Here is a 23,120-nt window from a genome sequence, read left to right on the forward strand (position 1 = left end):
TAATGTATAGACTGTAGGGCTTTTTCCAACCTTTAAGCAGATGCGTGTTATTATAGAAGAAACTACATCTGTACCATAATGGTCAGATATAGCAAAACCCTATGTAGGCTGTAATTGTGTTGGTGACAGAACAGTAGTGATGTCCTGGTTTGGATTGTTACATCGATCCATTTCAATATCGGGACACAAATGATGAAAAGAAAATGTAGAAAAATGTAAATACATGGCTGTGTTTTTTCTACCTCAGCTTAAAAGAAATAATGCCCATTAGAGGATGTGTGTCTGTAATAACTGCCCTCCCTTTACCTCTCAAACACACACACACACACACACACACGCACACACACAGCTTTGAAATCTAAATTCCGCCCCTGCTGCCAGATAGAGCCTAATGAACAGACATGAGCATGAACATAAAAGCCACTGATAACTGCACATATATTCCTGACTGACACTATTTTGACTTTGCTCTATTGTTTTCTTTGTTTGAGACACTAAACCTGCTTTTCCAGGTTCACGCATCTTCCTGACCTATATTTAAAAAAAGGTCCTTTAACACATAAGTTCCAGTGTGTGGAGTTCTAAGTGTGACAAGAGGAATCATACGCTGTGCTCTTATGAATATGATTCTGTTTTTTCTAATCGTTTGTAATCGACAGACGGGCACATGTAGTTTATCCATCCTTTCCTCAGCACCACAGCGGTGCGCGCAGCCGACGCTTTTGTCTACGTGAGGGAAAAAAGTGACGGACAAAACCAGAGGTCGAGAAAAAGGCAAAGACACATATGTTCAAAAACCTCCTCGACAAAGTTACAGGACCCAAAACGAGCTAAATCACTTTATCACTGTCGCGCGTCAGTCATGCAAACAACGCCCATCTTCATCGAGGGGAATTAAGCAAAAGAAGATGACTAGGAGGAGATGGAGGAGAAGGAGGAAGAGGCAGTTTCCCCTTTTTTGCCCTTACCGTCGAAGACCTTGAAAGGACGACGGCCACGACATCCTGGATTTCTTCAGCCCGGGTCGGTGCCCGGTGTCCACGGCGTAAGTCCGATCCATGTTCCTCGGGTTGAGATATCTCTCGGTGTCCGAAAAGCCTCTTTGTCTCACGCGGTCGTTCTTGCGCACTACCAGCGCGTGGTGGTGGAGCGGGGAGAGCGCAGGCTGGTTCTGCTGCCGCCACAGATGTTTGGGCGCGTTCGCACCGCTCACGCCGCCGGTTCCCCCGCCGGCGACTAGAGAGCCCGACCCCACTTTCCCGCACACCGGCTCCATCCTCCTCACCACGTAGTTGTTTAGTATTTATTTAACTAAGGACTTTACTCTAGAAGCTCTTAAATTTGGTGACCTCGGGGGGAAAAGGTGACACGAGGCGTGCGTAATACCTTTAAAAAAAATCAAATAAAACACCCCGGAGGTTAAACTACAGCCGCAGAAGTGATGAAGAGAACTTTCCAGAAGTTACTCTGGGTGCTTCACGTCCAGTTTGTTTTTTGCAAATCACGCACCGACTCCAACTCCATCAACTTTGTCGTCCCTGTCCCACAGAGACAAGCGGGAGTCCACTCGCGCATCCCGAGCTAGAGCCTCTGTGACGAAGAGGAACTCTCAAAAACTGAATTTGGTTTCCAAGTGCTCCCAGCTTTCTCCGTGTACGCCCATTTCAGAAAGGTGCTGCAGTGCACAGGACGGTCCACGCGGCGGGATGGGGTCCTTCCACGCAATAACACGCAAACTTCCGTAAAGACCCCGCGGCCGTCGCCTATAACTTGACGCACGGTGGGCTATGCGTAAAACCGCCCAGACATGTCAACACCGTTCCTCCTTTTCTCCAGTCCCCTGCTGGAACGGGCGGCGACAGGATACAGGGAACAGGATAATGTATTAAACATGAGGGACCCACCCAAAGCCCCTCCCCTGTACTCCAGGAGGTGGGAGTGGGCAGAGAGCCAGGTGGCCAGATCACAAAACAGCATGGAACCAGTGTTAGGATCCAATCATCCCAATTTAATTCAGGTTTATCACAACATATTCAGTTTGTAGGGTTGTAGAAGTGGAAATACACCGGATTACTTATCAAAACTAGGTCTGTATTTGTAAAAGGAGACATTACACAGAAGTGGAGCGCAAACAAGTATATTTACTTTGTTGATGCACATAAGTACATGTTCATGTGTCTGTACTTAAGTTGATTTACTCACAGGTACACACTACACTTTTTTAAAAACAATTACTTTACATGGTTCACTCATCCAATCAGAGCGGAGAGGTAACATTAAACCCTGCCTCCTTCATCAGGAGCAGAACACCTGCAGAAGAACAGAGGCCACTGCTGAGGCTCAGCCATAAGTAGTGAGGTGCCTAAGGGATATAGAGGCAACACTCAAGTACTAACTTACTTCTACTCGTGTACATGTTAGTCTTTTTATTTCTACTTTTACATAAGTAAAATGTTTAGGTACTTGCTCCACCACTGAACACGATGCAGGGTAAAAAATAAGCTCATCTCTGCAGTGATAAATGAAACTGAGTGACTTTTACAAGTTGTGTGTCTGTGGCTGTGATGTCTACAGGATTGCAAACATACAGCCAACTTGTTAAATTTCTCCTCCCCGGTTGTGATTGAAGAGAGGAGCGCTCTCCTTCCTTCCTCTCCCCCACACACTTCCCCTCACAGCTCAAGTCTATTACTCTGGACACTAACAGTGTGGGGAATGAAATCTCTCCTGCTTTAACGGCAGAAACGCAATCTTCTCAGAAACCAGGGGATTGAAAACAGAAGTGGCAGGTAAGTGTAATGGTGGCCGGACAGCACACAAACACGCCATGCATGTACACGTCAGCGTCTCGCGAGTGGACACTGTGTCGGTCCACCTTTACCTACACTGGTGTTAACCAAACACTCTTTAGGGCTGTTAATTCTGTAAATTAAAATATTTGTTCAAACTTGGGGGAAGAGATATTTTAAACCAGTTCCTACAAGATTCAAATACAATAATTGGTTCTTGATAGTTAGTGCTTAAATTCACTATAAGCTTAACTTACTGCATTTCCTATTGACCTATCATTAATATTAAACTGTCACAGTGCGTGTAAATATTTTTTTGCACCATGGTCTTCATTGTTAGGACAGAATCTGTGTGAAGTGTGAAAGGGGGCAGAAAAGATAAGCAGCAAAGGGCCGGGTCGGAACTAAACCGGCTGAGGACTCAAGCCTCAGTATGTAGAGTGCACGATTAATCACAAGAGCTATCGTACTGAGTAGCATCGAGGGTTCTACACATGAGATTTCTACTTTAAGGCACAAGACACACATGCGCAAATGTCCCGGGGGCGAAACCTTTCCCGTTCTCTTCCAGTCTGCCCGAACGCGGGGAGGAATGAATAAAACATTCCCTTCCTGTTGCGAGGCAAACCACAGCGTGGCTTCGCATGGAATTCAGCTTTAAACTTTGACCCCCGCCATTCCCTTCTCATTCGCGTATGTGTGACCGGCACTTACTCTACAACGATAACAAATCTGAGGACCTGCTGACTTTCTCCCATTGTCACAAGGTCATCAGGAGGACTGCATCCCAGCATGCACTGGGACTTACCTTCACCAAAGAATATACAAGATGTGCAACTTAATTTCTTTAGCATACCGTATAAATTACCTCCCAAAGTAAACAACTGTTGACATATACAAATGTTAGCCCGTTTTAATCCCAGGTGTATTGTCCTTTCTACTTGTGTTGATTTAGACTCTTAATTTAAATGAGAGACTAATGGCTGAGATAAGGGGCGTTCAATAATCAGAGATTCCACCTGATTGCTTTCGACGCCAATACCGACCTAATTTACCAGAGCAGGTAAACAACCAGACTCTCAACACAGTTGTTTTTTAATCCGGACACAGGTCTCTACTTTGTAGCCTCATGTTACCCTGCACACATCAACCAAACAAGTCCACACTGTGAGCTGCAGATTTTTAATCAAAAAGAACAAAAAAAAAATCTACCAGTACTGTGAATCCGTATAATCTGTGTGAGTTCATAAAGAATAAAAATAATAAAACATAATACTGAGAATCCTGCGATCACAGTTTAGAATATAAGAAAAATATCTTGTTGCATTCACTCATACCGGTGCTGCCGTTGTCAGTGTAATTTTAAATCTGAACACTTTGTCACATATTAACATCATAATAAACATGTGTTGGAGCATCAGTCAGTTGATTCGATTGTGTTTTGGTAATAAGCTGTTCTTTTATGTGAGCCCTGGAATGCAAATATAAAATTACCTCCCATCATTTTAATTAAAAGAACATTTGTCTGCATTAATGTATACACAAACAACACTAAACTCCATCCAATATTTACCAGTCGTACGTTATTTATAGTGAAACAAATCAGTCTTGAGACACGGCGTTTAACAACACAATCAACGTATGTTTATGTTTTTTTTCAGGAGCTGCCGGCTATAAATTATGTGGAAAACTCTCCTGCTTCAGATTTAACAGAAGGAAACTGTGGGTGTGTGCACAGAAGTGTTAGTCACAGAGAAAGACAGTAGTGCTGCCACTGTTCAAGGGACAGAATCAATGTTTTGTTCTCACACTATGAGAGTAAGTATAGAACACTGGTTTCGCTCTACGTCATCACTCATGCATTAATATAGCAGACAGTCTAATTTAGCCGCATACAAAGTTAATGTCAGCGAACTCACACAAAAGTTGTAGTGGGAGCATTAAGTGCCGCACATCTTTCATTCGTAATTCTCCAAAACTGCATATTTCTTCTCACCGACGTGCTGAATTATAGATGAATCAAGCTCGAAGCAGAGTTAAAAAGTACAAATCGCCCGTTTCCCCGCCTGCAGTCTTTATTTCTTTACTCATGCTTGGTTTGATTTGTTGTGAAACCAGTCAGATTTAGATTTAGAAAGCAGTGCGAACAAAACCAAACATTTTGCGCATATACTGTATTACACAGCAAAAACTATTTGATTTCACATCAGGTGGTGGTGGTCGGCTGCAGCAGGCAGTAGTTCTGAAATGTTAGTGGTAAAACAAACGTTTTAATCTTAAGTTATCCTTAAAGAAAAGAGAAGGAAAGAAAAGTCACCTCATTGAAAATAATCCATGTCAGGAGTCGGTGACAGGCCCGCTCTGCCTTCGTCTTCCTTCATTCAAATAGTTACACATCCCATTTTCAAATTGCTTCACCCTCATCCAGCCATTGTGACACGGTTCTAGAAAAAAAGGGATCACCTGAAGTGAACTCTTGAGAACAGTTTGCTCTTTCCTGAAGTTCACATTCGCTGGTTGCTGACAGTTCCTCAGACAGGACGCGCTGCCTCTGCCTCTAATGCCTGACACTTTCTGTTTTTTGGCATTATCACAACGTCTGCCTGTAAGTTATTCAGTATTTACTGTGTTTCTTCATTATGGGTCGCAGCTTTTCTCTGTGACACAGTAGAGAAGGATGTGAGCAATGGGCGGCACACCTAGTTAGACAGAAATGCGAGGAACAAAAGACAACTAGAACTCAGTGGAGCGCGTACCTCCGCTCTCCCTTTAATTCAATCAAGCTGCACCAAATTTGACACATTCATTGAGTTCCCTAAATGTGCCTGATTTATTTCTCCATTAAGATCCATGAATTAATCCCTGCTGGAAAATGTTTAAAACACACAAACATGAGGTTATAAAAAGAAAGAAATGCTGTATTTCCTTCAATCAACAAATTCTTTACATTTAAGTTTGAATCAGATCACACGAGTTGTATTGAGAATTGATCGGTCTGAAGATGTAATTTAGAACTAGATAAGTGTCGCCAGCTTTTCTTGTTTCTCGATAAAGAAGTTGACAAGTCAATAACACTTCTCTCATTTAAAGTCTGCGCCCTTTTGACATATTCTCTAATTAAATGCATTTTAACAAGCCTAGGCCTTATTAATAAGCTGCAGCTCACCTCTCCTCTCTATATTGTTTATTCAGCCGGTGAGACACAGCAGGTCCCATCATCCTTTCTTAAGAGAGAGAAGGACAACATAGGAAAAAGTTCAAGAGGAAGCCGGTGCTATACTTTCTCCCAGAGAGACCCTGAGCTCTCATCACGTCTCTTACATGTGTTCTTAATCGTTCTATGTCACAGAAAAACACAGAAAATGTAATATCTGCCATAACTTTGAAGGTCTTCAGTCTGTTTGACAAAATGTCACACAATGGCTTGGATAATTACAGTTAGAAATAAAGCCATGTATGACACGTTTGGGATTACTGTGTAGATTTATCAAAACCCGTGTTCTAGCTCTCCACTGAAATTTCCTGTCTTGTTTTGCAATTTCTCAACTGGTGATTTACATTTTTTGTTTTTCAGCGACTTTGGTGACAAACATAAAGCTATTACTATTAAAGCTAGTTATCTGGTGAGTCACATTCTTCAGTACATGTGCTGCTGCCAGTCAGGAATCATTGAAATACCAGTGGTTTACATTACATGAGTCAACACATTAACTGGCATTGCTGCCAACTGCATTCAAAATCGTGATGTAACTCATTTCCTACCTTATCAGGAAACCATTTCTTTCGGTTTATTTCCGCGTGTTATGAAACTCACAATGTTCATACACTTGTGTGTGGGGTAGTTAATCCATCATAATGGACATTCTGTCGCCTATGTGTAGGAAAGGATATCATTTTTTTAAGATCATGTGGCAGATGAAAACTTACTGTCAATGAGAGATGTGCTGTTGTGAGGATATCAACAAAATGAGGCTTGACTGTTGATGAACAACCTTTCATACCACATTGAACTCATTTGGCAGTTAACATTTACTTCATATTTAGATATCTATTTGATTTATTTGATAGGGACAGTGTTCATTGATCAACAGACGAATTACAGTAAGTAGGCCACAGCTACTTGTCATCTGTCGTCCCCTGCCAGTTCTTAAAAGACAACCTGAAATCAAATAGATACATAATAGACTGTAACTATATGTATCGAGGACACAGGTGCATACCATTCAAACTAATTGTACAACAAACCCATTATTAAAACACTGCAGCCAATGAAAAACAAGAGAATACAAAACAAAAGAAAAGTATTATAAGCTACAATAAGAATCAGAATCATTGAAAAACTAAAAAAACCATGCTGACTGAGCCACCGTGTCAAACTGCTCGGCTCTCTGCACTCCAGCTGTAAATGTCAATCCTCTGGACGAATTCAACTGTTATAACATTTTACTGGTTAAATTCAACAAGGAGTGTACCAGTAAAAAAAACAATACAAGTAACATGAAATCCAAGCAGCTGAGCTGCTGCAGCATAGAATGGGAACAAAAATACATGTGCTCTCTTTTTATGACACAAACTTGTTTAACACTTACTAACCTCCTTATTGCTTTTTACACAGCATTGTTAACTACAATTATAGGACATTTTCCTGTTTTTCTGTCATTTGGTGGCACTGGTCATGTGTCACTGACTGTTGCCAGGGAACCAGGGCTCTTACTGTCAAGAGTCCGGGACTAAAGTGACATTATTTTCTGAACCTGTCAATTAGACTCATCGAGGAGGAAAATGAAGGCTACCTAAACACTGCAGACCAGTTTGAAACAGGCTCTCTGACTGAATACAAAGAGCACACCTCAAAATGTGCGGTATGCTTTGGACAGCGACTGCCATCATGTAAACTACACAAAGTATTAGATGAGCTAAAACCCTGAACAAACACCTTTAATCTCGAAAACGCATCGATTCCAACCTGTAAGCACAGTGTCAGGTACTTAGTGTGTGATGAGTCCTCACTCCCTTCAGACAGCTACAGTATTGATCCACCTCACCAGTACACTCTACTCAGCTACCCTCACTCTAATTACCCATTCCACTGAAAAACATTCTGTCCATGAGACCACACACAAAGACACACACACGCACACACACACACACACACACACAACACACACACACACACACACACACACACAAGCACACAAACACATCGCTGTCTACCTGCTGGCGTCGGCTGAGGTGATGGCGATGAGTGGCGGGTTGCGTAGTGGCAGTGTGGTGGGCCGTGGTGGGACTGTGTCTGGCTCCAGCTTGGAGTAGTACTGCTCTGCCTGTCTGAAGGCCAGAGGCGGCAACTGGATTGTCCGGCAAGACAGCCTCCGCACCAGGAAGGGCTCCATGCAGGTGATCAGGCCCGGCTCTGGAGAGTCGCAGGAATCGTCTGACACCTAGGTGAGGACAAATGAAGGGAAGATGAAATCTGAAATCAAATTAAAGGTCATTAAATCAGAGGCTGGAAAGGGATAAAAGGACTTGCACTTATCAGCTTGTATTGGTGAAACCATAAAACACATGTGTTGGTGATGTTGTTCGAATTATTTGTTGAATTCCTCAATCAGAAAGATAAAGTATCCATTTTTCTGTTTTAGTATGTTACATATATTTTTTGACACATTTTTTAAAACACCTTTTGACTACTACTGTGTCACTGATCGACAGCACGCACACTGCATTTTACAGCACTGGTTGTTTTCACACATTTGCTTTACTCATTCAACAAAGAGATGCAGTCCAAGATAAGATGTCACCTTAATCTCCGAAGAGGAAGAGGAAGTCAAGAGGAGATCCCCACATAAGTTACAATGTAAGGTTGTTTTTTGATGGTATAAATAAAACGAGTGTAAATCTTAATTTGAATGTATCCTATCTAGGTCATCTATCAAATTTTAATTAAAAACCTGCTGTCAAGTGCACAGAAACATAATTAATCTTTTATGCAACTTTATAAATGTTATGTGCCGATTTTCCTGTGAACCATCTGGGCAACGAATTCCCAAAAGAGACAAAAACAAGAAAATGTTTGATGGCAAGTGGTAATTAACGTTAGAAAGTAAATAAATCAAACGAAATAAGACAAATCAGACACAGAGAAAAATAAGCAATGATTAGAATACTGTTGGACGTTATCAGCACACAAGACTCAAAGCGACTCACGTGAGAAAAGGATGAGGATCAATCTGAAAATGAGACATCAGCTCAAGAGATGAGAAAAAAATCTAAATAAAATCATCTAATAACCTGAAGTAAGGACTGAGAGTGTGTAAAGAGAAAGCTGAGACTGCAAATCCAGTGAGAGGAGAGCAACTCATTCTACATTGGCACGTTAACCCGGAGACACACATCAGGGGGTCAATGTACCAGAGAAAAGTTGATGCTGCTGCAGCGATGGCAGAGCAAAGCCTCCCTTTGAAATCAGGACGGCTTCAACTCTCCAACACATGATGGGATTTTTTTTTGCATCTGGAAATCGAGATTGCAGATATTGATCTCATTTCCAAAAAAAAATCGAACATATTACCGAATGCAGATCACTATATATGTGTGTGTGTTTGTGCCGAATAAATATCTAGTGGGCAGCTGTGGCTGAGGAGGTAGAAAGAGTTGTCCGCTAACCAGCAAGTCATAGTGTTGTACGAATGGGGGAATGTGACTTGTTCTCTAAAGCACGTTGAGTGATGGAAGAGACACAAAACACAACATGAATAAATTTCCATTTACCATTACCCTGTTTTTAATTAACACACAATACACCTAAGACTCTGCTGAACAGAGCTGGACGGCAGCTCAATTCTTTGTGGTTTCTTTGGTTCGCTGTCCTCTAGGTGGTAATCAGTAATTTGTGTTTTGAGTGGTTGCAGGACTATCTTGGATTCGGAGCTCACTTGAATACACAAGCACTGCGCACGTATGGAGGGAACTGGTTGAGACAGAGTGATATATAGAGGCAGACTCTGAGTCATTAATCTTGCCGCAAACTATAAGGAGCTCTTATATGTTCTGCATGAATAACAAGGCTTTCCCATTAGATGAGGGTCAACCACTGACATTTAAGTTTCACATTTACAGCACATCTACAGGTGTCTTTGGAATGAGTCGTGCTATCGGGCCTCCCTTTTCACCCAACTCCACATATAGAATCCCAGATAGACACAGTACAGTGTCTTTGCCAACTAGCATCGTGGTGGAGATAACCTGAAGGAGGGTCCTGCACAGTGAAAAAGAAAGACTGCAGCTGTGTAATGTATGTAATGTGGAACTCATCTGTTTTCTACTCCATCACCTACGCACTACTGGAGCAGAATACCCAACTCCAGAGGCCACAAACGAGACCGACTGACCACACACAGCGCAGTCCGGTATAGATTCCATGCAGTCAGCCCTGACAGGCCCATTTCCACCAGGCACTGCAGTAGTTAATGGAATTAACGAAACCATTTGACATGCATAGGACTTCAAATTATTTCCCTTTTTTTTTTTCCAGATTTTGGACCTTTAAAAAAAAATGTATTGCAGGTTCTCATACTGTAGATTGATTTGCTGTGGCAAGCAGAGGCACTCAATGGTGCATGCACAGCCTGGAGCAACCTGCTGGATAAATACACCTATTCACCCTCCAAGTGCAAAACAAATGAATTATCCTGGCAGTTAGCACTAAACGGTGACCCTTACAGAATCATGCATCTCTGTTAGGCCAGGAAGACAACTTAAAGCACTCAGGTGTGTGTGTGTGTGTGTGTGTGTGTGTGTGTGTGTGGGCATGTCTCTGCATGTGTGTGGTCTTGGGGCAAGGACCTATACAGTCACATTGAACTTGTCTTCCTGAAGGGATAAAAGGTCCCCTTAATGTAAACCATCCAATTTCATGGTGAAGGCATAATTTAAGTTAAAGCTCTGTTTGCTTTAAGGTTTGAGTCGTCAGCAGAAAATAAATGTGAAACAATGTAAAGTCCTGTGTTTGTGCGATGCATGTTTGTCTCTCCTCACGTTCCCTGTCGTGACTGTTCTGCCTCAGCCACCGTCGTGCACCCGAAACACCTCGACACCCCTCCCTCCCTTCCACGCCTGCATCCATCAAGATGCCAATCTTCATCCAGGAAGCATCGAGCCTTTCATTCCTACATAATCACCTGTATTAGACTTATTGCCGAATGGATGCTTGCTCACAGAGGGGAGCAGGTGGGGGGGTGACATGATTAACCTTCACTGTTTAGCAGGCAGAGGGAAGAGCAAGTAGACGATGAAGCTCACGACTCAGTGAAGTTAAGTCTGTATTAACAATGAGCTGCTGAGCACTTGGCAGAATGTCCACAGACCACTAAACAATTCATCTGGGGGCTTTTTGTCCTTTTTTTGCGATCCTGAAAGGGACACTTGTACTATATTTGCACTTGCTCTTCATCTTGTGTAATACACTTATACCAGTCGATAAGACCACTCCATTTATGCACTTAAATCCTAATTACTCCCCTTTCTGCTTTTTATTTGAATTCCTATCCACACGTTAGTCGAAGTGGAATGACACAAAAACACATCCACCTTCACCTTGGATTAACTAACTGAACTCTCTTTCACTCAAATTTATGCTGTTTGCGTCCTGTGATTTTTAAGGAAAACATGTTACGATGACATTTAAATAATAAACTAATAATTATAATAATGAATAGCAGGTGAAAATGAGTTCAGTCACATTATAGACCATGGGTGAGGACACGAGAGGCTGGAGAGGATACAAAGGTTAGGACACCCAAGTGTGTGTCTGTCTGATTGTCGACTGTTGATAACACACACGGTCCTTCATTTTCACTCAAGTCGTGCTGTCTCTCCAAATGCCTGAAGTGGCTCTTTATGATAAGTGGGATCAGTGAAAGGTTAATTAGTCCACTGTGACTCTTCTGTGTGCTCTGTGTACATCATGTGCCAATCCAGCGGTTGTCGTGGTCCAACTGTTTGACCAAGGGTCACGTTTTGCCTTCGGGTAATAAAATAACAAGTGGGGAAATTGTTTTTTTTAAATATTCTTCAGTTATGTGGGAAAGCATAAAAGTTAACAAAGAATGAAATTATTATATATGTATTTAAACAAGCAGGAACCCCCCTGCGTCGGTCATACTGTTAGCCCTGACAGCCCTGGCAGTTTACAAGTAGCGTATTACTAGCCTTATTCATAGCAATTTTTTTAACAAGGGACTCTCAGTCAAAGATTAACTGTCTGCTTACTAATTTAAATCATCTGTTGCTACTTCCTCGGTACTCAGCTCTGAGATGTGGTTAAAACATGGAAACACAAGGATGGTTTTAAGCTTTATCATTTTTATTTTCAAATTTGTTTTTGTATACCTAAAGAGGAGAGGGCTTAGAGTTCTAACCACTAATGAAAGTAAATTGATCAATCCGGACAACATGCAAGATATATTTCTGTTAACCCTTGATATTGTAGCATCAACTACCAGGTCAAACCAGGGACTGTAAATAAAAATGTGGCGGACATTCCAATCCTCTACAGGGCTTTTCCAACAAAATGATGCTGTTAGCTTTAAAGATGATGCCTTTCCATGAACATAATGTTTGGTAACTTTAGGCTAAATTGGAAGCTAGTTTAAGTAGAACGCTATTGTTTTGTTTGCAGATTTCTAGAGCGGATGAGTGTTTAACACATGCTATACAGTTGGGTTTAGGATTTGATTTCAGAAGTGTACATGATAAAACATGTCCGTCCAAATTATTTGCATTGCCCAGTATTAGGTCCACATGGCAAAATCCAGAGCTTGATTTGCTGCTAGTGCCAAGTTAGTGGCCAAGCTATGACTCACCAGCTACTATTTGGGGAAAGGGTTTGAAAAATGTTTATGGCAAGCTAGTTTCCCAAATAGTGTGTCCCAATTCAGGGGCTGCCTACTTTGGGGGCTGCATTTGAGGACAGCTATCCCACATTGAAGGCTCCTTCAAATTCAGTCTAGGAAAGAGCCCTTTCATCGCCAAGCAGCAAAGGCTCGGATGGAAGATCTGTCGTGTGGTTAAAAACCTATCCCAGGATTCATTGCACCGCTAACTATTTTAGAAATTGGTACTATCAGGCCAAACAGCTTAATGTGACACATGGTGTACTTTCTCATCATGTCCAACTGCACTGTGGCTAGGTGACAGTGATAAAGGAAGTGCTGGTGACACAAATCACAGAATTGGGACAAGGCCATAGAGTCAAATTTGCTTCCTTTCTGCAAAGGACAGAAAAAAATCCCATATTTCAACAGTATTTCTTCAGAGGTTTAAAATTGTTCATGGAGTCGTTAAAGCAATACTACAGGTCTATCAATCAGCCTTCTGACATCGTAATTACCTCTGTGTCACATAGTGAAGAAGTACTTCATTAACTTTAGAAAGATGTGGTTTTGGTGGACACTTTATGTGGTTTCCGTGGCTTAGGGAGCAAAAAAATCAATTCCAAATGGGTCCTGCTCTGACATGAGCTCCGAGCTTACACATGTTTGCTCGGAGAGAGAATTTAAGAGATGAGTTACTGTGATGACAAAGAGGTAGAATAAAGTGTTGGGGAAATATCTGCACCTGCTATCAAGTGTCAACCAATACTCAATCCTTTAGAAAACACAATGCTCACTCTGCTGTGATTTACGTTTTGTTATGGAAATGGTTAAAAATGTATGTGAATTGGAATTTATTTGACAAAAAAAGCATTTACCACCTTTTCTGTTGGGGTTTGAAGCCTTTGATGAATACTCATAATGCGAGGCTTCTTAAAAATGCAGGTGTTCTCCTTTGGCATCGATATTGTGATTAAGCCTTGTCAGTGTTGCACCATTGTAACGATGCTGCTGCTCATCAAACTTGTTTTGATGAGCGCCTGTTTACCACCCGCCGCCCTGTTCAAGCTGCATCTCTGGGGGTTGAACTGCATCAGGTTTGAAAGTTACTCCCTCCATCATATTTTACCAACCATTTCTTTTTCTGTTGACCTTTTGAGAGGCAACAGAACATTGGCCATTTGTTGCTCGGCCTTTCAATTATGTGGGTAACATGTGGACAGGACCTCAGCCCTGTCAGTGCTTTTTGTTTCAACGTGATCCTCATATAGAATAGGTGCAAGCTCATAAGTATGCAACGCATGTGAAATAGCTTCTTCTCCATATTGCATCTTTCTTTATCTTTCTGACACCATCTGCTGAGCGTGAGAGCAACACCTGAGGTGAGATGAAAGGCATTCCCTTACTTGAGCTAAACCTTCACCATTATTTCAGAATTCTATGATAATATAATAATAACATGTAACAACATTTGTACAATCCCAGACGAGCGACTGATGATGATGATGATGATGATGACGATGATGATGATGATGATGACTATGATGATAAAATGCTCCAAAAAGCAGAGTGAATTGATCTTGGATCAGGACGTGGTTTCGCACCAACACCAAACTCATCAAGTGGATTCGCCGTGAGCTACTTAACAAATCTACTATGATCCCGCAATGTTTTAGAGGCTTAGATTAAACTGAGGGAATGCGGCACCTTCACTCCAAGCCAGGGACAATCTGCTCTGGACTCGGGATGCGCATCCCTTCATCATCATTGCCATCATTCATCTCTTTACTCCAAATTCAGCAATTGATTTTTATCAGAGAATAAATCTTAAATGGATTCTAGGGAGAGGCCAGGAGCAACGACAGAAGTGACTGGCAAATAAGTTAACACAGACAAAGAGAGGAAAGGAGAGAGGGTCTGAGGAGATGAAAAAGAAAGATTGCTATTGGAGGAGATGCGGTAAATCACCTGGTTGAAAACAATTTAGTCTTTCCATTTATCAGCCGGTATATGGGCAGTTTTTTTCTTCCTGGAGGCAAACACTATATTTGAAACAAAACAGAGAGAAAGAGGTTTTATCTTTATTTTCTGTCTCCATACCCTCCTCTGCATGTTGACTCTGCATGATATGCAACCTGATTTATTCAGGAATATCTGATATCCAAAGCTCATGTTACTCTACAGTCCGGATTTCGAGTGGCAGTCACGTGTTTGCGTTGCAGATGCTCTCCTAGTGAACCGGTTGCTGCAACAACACAGGTTTATCTGTCACTCCATGGCGAGAGTTGGTATTTACAGCCAGCCTGTTTGTTTTTACTGCTTGATCTGGTGATGCACATAGCTGTAAAACACGGCATCCTGTGGGATAATAAAAATTAACTCAGTTCATCTCCTACAGTACACAGAGCTCGCAGCTCCACAGCGGCTTTAACGTGGAACGGGTCAAAGGAAGAAGAGAGGAAGTGCGGTGGGTCTGGACTGGGAATAATATATTGTTTTAACTCCTCTTTTTGACTCAGAGCTATGAATAATTCCACAGAGAAAGGTTAATATTACGGTCCATTATGTCCATACATGGGAGCAGTGTTTCTCTTTGGAGACAGAGTACAATACAGCGCATCAATAAAACATAGGGGAGCTCCTGTTAGGCCCGGACGCTGCATTGTGACATGATGTGTTAAGTTCATTTTCAGCATCTCTGGATTTCTGGGGATTTACAGTGTTGCAGAGGGAAAGGATAATACAGGGAGGTAAGGCCTGGATGATTTTTTTTATAGCACACCATATACAACACACTGGTTCTCTCTGACAGTGGCAGTAAATAATTTACACCTTTGCTGGTTCTCTGAAGCTCTAAATTCCCCATCAGTCATCAGAAAACACCCTGTTTCATCACACATTTACTCTGTGAAACATACCCTGTGCATGCAGCTGCACCCAACTTGAGTGACGGTAAATTCGAAATCCTCCCTGTTATTTACCTACAGCTATGCATGATATCGAGCAGCTCCCCCCCTCCGGTGTAGGTATCTCCTGTGGTTGTTATATGCAAATTACCTTTGTGCTCTTTACTGTTCCCGGCACACATGATGCCATTTTCTTCCGTCCTTTCCGAGCGTCGCTGTCTTGCATTTCCTTTCATATTTGCATGACCCCTTGGGCTGCACAATTTCAATAAACATGTTTATTGTCATTTCGATGTGGCACAACACCTATTAGATTTAAAACAAATGTGGTCCTAAAAGTGTCCAATTTCGCAGCATGATAAAACGAGGTTGCAAAGGCAAAACCAACACAGAAGAGACTCTCACATGTCTGCTGCTTCCTACATTCATCTCAGCAGCAAATGTGAGAAAAATGAGATGTGTAAGGAAACTAGCAAGACAGGTGATAAAGGATGTAACCGCTGTGTACGGAAGTGTTATATCGGAGGTGAGGGAAATTAATCAAATATGTACAAAGACTCCCCCCCCCCCCCCCCCCCCCTTTCCTAGTAGCTTGGGGCAGTAGAACAAACCTTCGAGCAGGGGCCATGAAAGAGAGTCTCTCTTGGCTTTGGGTGTGAAACACAGGTCTGTGCACAGCGAAAGGCTACATCAATACCAGTAACACAAAAACATCTCTGTGCATACAAGCATTTCTGCTTCGTATCAGTTTTAATCTCAGACCATACAAAACACGTCTGTTTCACATACACATGGCATTTCCCTGCAGGTGCTTGAATAACAGCTCATCTCCTACACGAGCATTACTGTACATCATCATAGCATTGGAAGCTTCTGATTGTTTTCATCCAGGAAGGGGGGGGGGGCAGGTGATGTGAGCCTGACGAGTCAGCAAAGGCTACGTTCTGACCTTGAGAAGCCTTAATTATGAAAAATTCAAAAGAATTATCATTTATATTATTAACACTTAATAAAAATGGCAGAAACTGGCTGAATAAATCAAGGATGGTCATACATTTTCATTTAAAAAATAGTGGAGGCTTCCTGAGCGACCTGTCTCCCCCCTACAAAGAAAAGGTTTAGTCCTTGCCGCACTGTTCTTCTGTAAACGTAATGGAAGTGAGTGCGTGACTGTTGGCCAAGTGATGTTCAATTTGTCAGGAAAGCAGAAAAGAAAAGAAAAAAAAAGAGAGATTAAGAAAGCAAACAGCAGGCATACACTGTTATTTCTTTTCACGGAAGGTGAGTCCAGAAATAACACAGGTGATTACCCCGGGACACACTGGCTGTTTGGGTGTCGCGGATTCACAGTTTTCTGATGTTCATGTAGCCGAGGGTTCAATTCGCCTTCAGTGAAAGCTCATAATCGACTAAGAACTGAACAATGTCTGTTAATTTTTAGGGTTTTTGTTTTATACTTTAGTAAATACCTGAATAAATGTTAAATCTCTTTATCATTATACTCCAAACAAACCTAATTGAACTATAGTAAAGTAACAGTAGTCAAAGGTCTGAGAGAAGGATTGAAATACAGCGAGATGTCATATATGTTGACACTAAATTGGGTATGTATTGTTGTTTGTAGAAAATATTTTTTACATATGCATGAGGGACATTTTGAAGGAAGGTGGCCCACATAGACAGCTGGTGAGTGTCTACATCATCATTTCCAAATCATCCCCATTTCTGACCGACTAAAACGCACAGTCTCAAACCAAAGCAGGGCCAGCAGTGTCTCCAAGCTTCTACGTTTTAGCAACATCAAACTTCCAAGTAGTGTGGACGTCATATCCGTAGCAGAGACGATCCATTGTCAAACTAAAACATAGCAGTAAGGACACATAGCCTCAAGCGGCCCTGAGGAGAAAGCATTCGAGTCAGGATTGTTTTAGGACAAGAAACTTAATGTGTCCTACATGTTTTTGAAAATGCTTTTGAATAACTTTTGGCAATAACAGGATGGAAACAGATTTATCCTTCCATGAATCCTTCATGTCGACCTCCCAAAGGCAGAGTTCACGCATCAATCTTCATGCATCAACTCCACACCCGCGCTGAGCACGCTGCCAAACGCCTCATGCAAGATTAATCTCACTTTAACCGCAGTCAACAGGCTGTGAAACGAGAACAGTGAGCGGCTGGTAATTTCTTTATACAAGGTATATACCAATAAATAAATATCGAGCTTGTCTACCTCCCTCCATGCATGATCGTGCACGTGGCCTTATAAAGTGCAGGCTCCACATAAACAAAGGAGCAGACTGGCAGCCCCTGACAAGTACATGGGCACCAGACAGATATAACAAATTTGCACCATGAGTCTTGGCAGGGAAGAAAAAGACATATCCATTCCCTGTGTGCCTGAGTAGGTCCCCATTGCATAGAGCTGCCGGCTAATCCAATTAAATGGTTCATATATGCAGGAGATTGCTGCACTCTCTCATAAATAAATAAACATGTAGATAAGCAGTAGCTCAAAAACAATTAACATTGTTTGCACTAGAACCAGCGAATGAGTGATAAGAGGGCTGCTGTTATTACATCAGGTATCGTAACAATGGCCTCTGCTGCGTGTGTGTGTGTGTGTGTGTGTGTGTGTGTGTGTGTGTGTGTGATGCAGTAAAATGTTAATTTGAGAACAAAATGACGAAAAGTTAGTGGAAGGTGGAGGAAGAGGAGAGGTGACTGAGATATTGAGTCATTTGGCACTGTTGTTTTTACATGAGTGTCTTTAATGGCTTTCTTAAATCCTGAAGGGGATTCCAACAAGTGTTAAGAGCTGGAGAAGAGGCTTATGGGGAATTCGTCACATCATTTACCTGCACCTCGTGTCGAGGGAGACGTCTGGGAGAGAGGGCTGGGAATTGGGGAATCATAACGTGGTGTCCCGGCCATTTATTCCATCATCCCTTTTATTTTATCTCCGTCTGATGTCCTACTCATCCTTCAGTCATCCCCCCCCCCCCCTTCTCTGATCCTGTTCAATCTAATTTCCCAGCACTTTTCATTTAATATCCTGTCATCCACTTCCGCTCTCCCGCTCTCCCCGCCCTCACTTGCATGTGGCGGGTGCCCACTGATTAATGTGAATTTAAATCATCGAATAATTCAAGCCAAATCCAAAACCCTCCTCCTCCTCCTCCTCCTCCTCCTCCTCCTCCTCCTCCTCTCTTTATGCACACTTCATATGCATTAAATCTATAAAGCTCTTCATCTCTATGGCTGGGTTGACAAACACTGACTTTCTGATTTAACTCAATCTTCATTTGAATGATCTTGTGACTGATGTATTTTCCGGTTTTCCCATGAATGTATAAAGCTTTAACCACTCCACAGACTTCAGATGTGGCCACTGAAGTTAGAGCCGGTCCTTAAGCCGTATGTCTTGTTTGCATTATATCTTTATAAACTATTTATATTTGTTATAATTGTTCATTATAACAGACTGAGGTAATGTTAATGGTATATATTAAGAAAATTGGAATTGTTTTAATAGTCAGGGTTTACACAGACAATATGGTCCTGCACTAAGTCCTGCACGGCACTTATTCACACTTGTTGGTCATGTTAAATAAAAAGAACATAAATGTAACTACTATGGAGTCAACTCTTAATGTAAACATAAGCATAAACATATTTTAATGATGCAACCTGTTGGAGGTTTCTTTGTACTATTAACAACATGGGTTCTCTGAGAATCTTTTTCGTATCCTGGCAAAATTGGAACTAACGCTGTAATATCCAGAATCGATACCGAATCAAATCAAAAATCTAATCGAATTGGGACCTTGTGGTTCAGAATGTCATCGTTTTGAGAAAACGACCCCCAGTCACAGTCCTTATCCTCTCCCCTCGTCCAATCACCACTCTCAAAACTCACACTCTGAGAGAGGCAGGAACATATGACCTAGACGCTCCCCTGCTGGGCTCTAATTGGTGATCGAGATGTGTGTGGGAAGAAGACGGAGCGGCGTTTGGCCCATTTCCAATCCCTCATCACATTCACAGGGCCACAGTCACAACTGCGTAGCCATGGTGATGCTGATAAGGTGACTCATGACTATTCATCAATGGCGCTGCTTGATTGGACAGCCCCCGAGAGCCCTGTGAAACGTATTCATCAGCACAGCTCTTGTCCCCGCGCCACCTCAATGTGCCCCCCGGGACGAAGAGGGAGCGTTGCTGCCGCTCGCAGTTTGTTTTCCACATTCAAGCTTGTCCTGGCCTCGCCCCTTTAGTGTCATGTGACGCATCACTCTGAGCCGTTGTGTCGTTGGACGTTTCCCCCCCTGGTGACCTCTGGCTTTAGTGCATCCCCACGGGAGACAGTTCATCAGCAGAATCGGTGAAAGTGACACAGAGTGAACTCTCTAATACAGACACATGAATACAGTTCATCTACGTTGCATCAACCCACAGCACAGCACACTGTACAATAGAAGAGATAATGATATGGTTCCTGTACACACCAGAACAGAGTGAGACTGTGTGGGAACCTCAGCACCAGGCTGTAATGGCCCGTTTGACATTTCTTCCTGTTCCTTCACCATGATTCACTCAGGAATGTGGATTATGTGGCAGAATCACAGCAGAACTGAAAATGTGTCTATTTGTTTCCCTGTGTTAAAAGAAGCCAAATGTTAATTTCCTCATTCGGCCAAAAGCGGTTTTTCGCCAGGAGCAGGTGGCGGTGACGGTCGCGTGCCAAGAGCGTCGTCAGCCATCTTTGCGTTTACAAAACAAAAGGTTAAGATGTGTCCTCTGAGCAGCAGCGTGTCTTCAGGGCGAACTAGACACTACAGTGACTCACTATCAGAAGGTGACGAGACCGGCTCAGGGCTAACTGGGTAGCAGCAGAAGCAAAGACGTGATAGAAAGAGAAGAAAGTGGAGCACAAACCCTTTCAATTCAATCACGCCACACCACAGATATCAGGCTCCTAAATATACCAGATGTTTGTCAACAGGATACATCCAGTATTACCTGGGAAAAAGGTGAAAATTACCTAATAATCTGCATAATCATGCTGACACCAAACAAACAAACCAACCAATCAGTAGAGCCTATACCTCCTCCAAGGTCCCCTTATTTAAATTCACTAGATTTTGATTTTTGGTTAGATCTACACCAAATTGCAGAAACTCATAAGTTTGAGTCACAGACAACTGACCCGTCCACATCCTTCCACAAAGCGTCGGGCAAATGAGTTCAGGAGTTTTTGTGACAAACAAACAAAGCATTGAACAAACCGAGCGGATGGGGCGAAGGTAACAGGAGCTCACATTGGAGTTGCTTTCCATGGCTGGAGAAAATAAATGAAGTTTTTATAATAAACTCGCGACATTTCTGCTGGATTTGTAAGTAAACAGCTGTTAATGTTGGAAAAGATAAATAAAAAGAAAACCTACACCTACGCCAATTTCATTCTGTCACTCATAATTTGATTAATATTCTATCTACAGTTTTTTTTATATCCTCCGTGATGTCAGCCCATTTGAAAGACCTGCACACTGGCCCTTCTTTTGACCTTAAACTCAAGGTCATCAGCCGTAGAATATATTATTGAATCTCTTATTCATGCATGGGAGGATAAGCCTGATAGCGTCTGCAGCTGCTCTGCCGAAGCTCCATCTCCAGCAGAACACCGCGGCTCTGGCCTCTCTTAGCTGTTTGACGGGGTTTCCAAGAACCTGCCTATTAAATCCAGATGGATAGTGGCGGATGACGGACAGATTGCACTCAACTCTCGTGTGAAAGCCCACATGCAGTCGGTACGAGGTTGATGGTGGTGTAGCTTTTGTGTGGGATGGGAGATGGAGGAGATGCCGAATGTTATGAAATGAAGATATCAGTTTGGAACTTTTGTGGGGTTGTTATAAAACATGTACGCACGTCAAGCAAATCTTAATGAGAAGAAACCACTGCAAAAGACTGAGGTGTAGAGTTTGTTGATTGTTCTTTATTTTGTGAAGCAGAGCTGCAAAGATTAGCTCATTAATCAATCTGTCAGTTGACATAGAATGAATCAGCAATTTTTATAGTGATAATCGATTTTATATTTTCAAGCAAAAATGTCAAACATTGATTCGTTCAAGCTTCTCAACTGTGAGGATTAATTTTGGGATCAAATATATTAGGGCTTCTGACTGTTGGTCTGACTAAACAAGCAATTCAGATAAGATAAAATTGAGATATTGTTTATCTCTCACAGAACAAACTATTAATCACATACTGAATAAAATATTGTTGTCATGACGGGACATTTGTCAGACAAAAGTCAAACCTTTTACATATTAAATTACATAACAAACAAAGAGCATCTGTCTCAGGGTTCACGAATAAAAACTGACAGAAAAAATGATCTGCTTCAAAAAACTCATATGAAGTTCTCATAATCATTCCAACAGACAATTAAGGACAATTTACTAAGAAGCATTAAAATTAAGCTTTTTCTTTTGAGCATTACAATCCTGCCAGTTTGAATATGTAATGATAATCCACCCGACATTAACTGTATTAACTCTCTTCACCATATGCTCATATTCCAACTTTGTGCCAAACATCAACGGACCATCTTTTCTTCTGCATCAATACAACATTGTAACCTGTTATTTGTTTATGATATTCATGCAAAATGTAGACTTCACCTCAATAAATCAGTGATCGACATGCAAAGTATCTCAGTTTCCTTTTGAGCAGCAGAGTGAGTTCAGTTGAGATTGAGTCCGCTCCAAATTAGATTCTTCTCACATTCGCTCTATGTGTCAAGTTTGGGGGGGGGTTCCATCTCATTTTACCACTAATGACCGACAGTGGTGTAAACTTCTGAATTCCCAGTTCTGCTATCAACTGTGTCACAGCTTAGATGTTAAAGTTCCCAATAAATGCCAGAGAGATAATATGAATGAAAACGCACGGTCGCGTAAATGTACATTATTACAAGGCCGGTCATAATTATATGTATAATAGTGTACCATAGAAGATATGACTCAAAAAAACACAAAAAGACAAACTACGTAACACAAAAAAGGATTTAACAGTTGTAAAGTTGTGTAAAGAAAAAAGCTAAAAGAAAGTGAAAGGGAAAATAAAGATAAACAAGAGATGGTTTTAACTTACACTTTCCCGCTGGCTGTCGTCCATGGACCGGTCATTCTTTTGCATGGTGTGTGTCACCTTTAAAACAGCCAACAGACGGAGAGATCATCAGAAAGAAGGCTTGCAGATAATAATAATAAGATAATAAAAATAATAACAGTTGATGGAGGTAGACCATCCCAAAAAGGTGCCCCTTTTTTATTTATCCTTAATTAAAAAGCATATCAAAATATCTGCTACATTTTCTAAAATATAGCTCTAAGTTACTTCATTTTTGGGCCAAATTGACAAACAATCAAAAACACAAACAGACTGTACAGTCAGTGGAGAATTCATATGCGGGGTTTGAAATTATTTTCCAGTAGAACTATCTTGACAGGCTGAGGTAAGTTTATACGACCTCTCAGGGGATTTAC

General features: G+C 41.7%; 1 protein-coding gene across 1 annotated transcript in view; it reads right to left on the reverse strand.

Annotated features, from left to right (window-relative positions):
* Positions 1 to 7,999: 7,999 nt before the first annotated feature.
* LOC128438489 (cAMP-specific 3',5'-cyclic phosphodiesterase 4D) overlaps positions 8,000 to 23,120 on the reverse strand; it is a 31,552-nt gene continuing 16,431 nt past the window's right edge. The window contains exons 2-3 of the mRNA XM_053421071.1: positions 22,726 to 22,782; positions 8,000 to 8,230 (exon numbers count right to left, since the gene is read on the reverse strand). Of these exons, the coding sequence (XP_053277046.1) occupies positions 8,000 to 8,230; positions 22,726 to 22,770 (276 nt within the window). The 5' untranslated portion in view covers positions 22,771 to 22,782. The remainder of the gene's footprint in view (positions 8,231 to 22,725; positions 22,783 to 23,120) is intronic.

This window comes from Pleuronectes platessa, chromosome 4 (genome assembly GCF_947347685.1).
Source record: "Pleuronectes platessa chromosome 4, fPlePla1.1, whole genome shotgun sequence".
NCBI lineage: Eukaryota > Metazoa > Chordata > Actinopteri > Pleuronectiformes > Pleuronectidae > Pleuronectes > Pleuronectes platessa.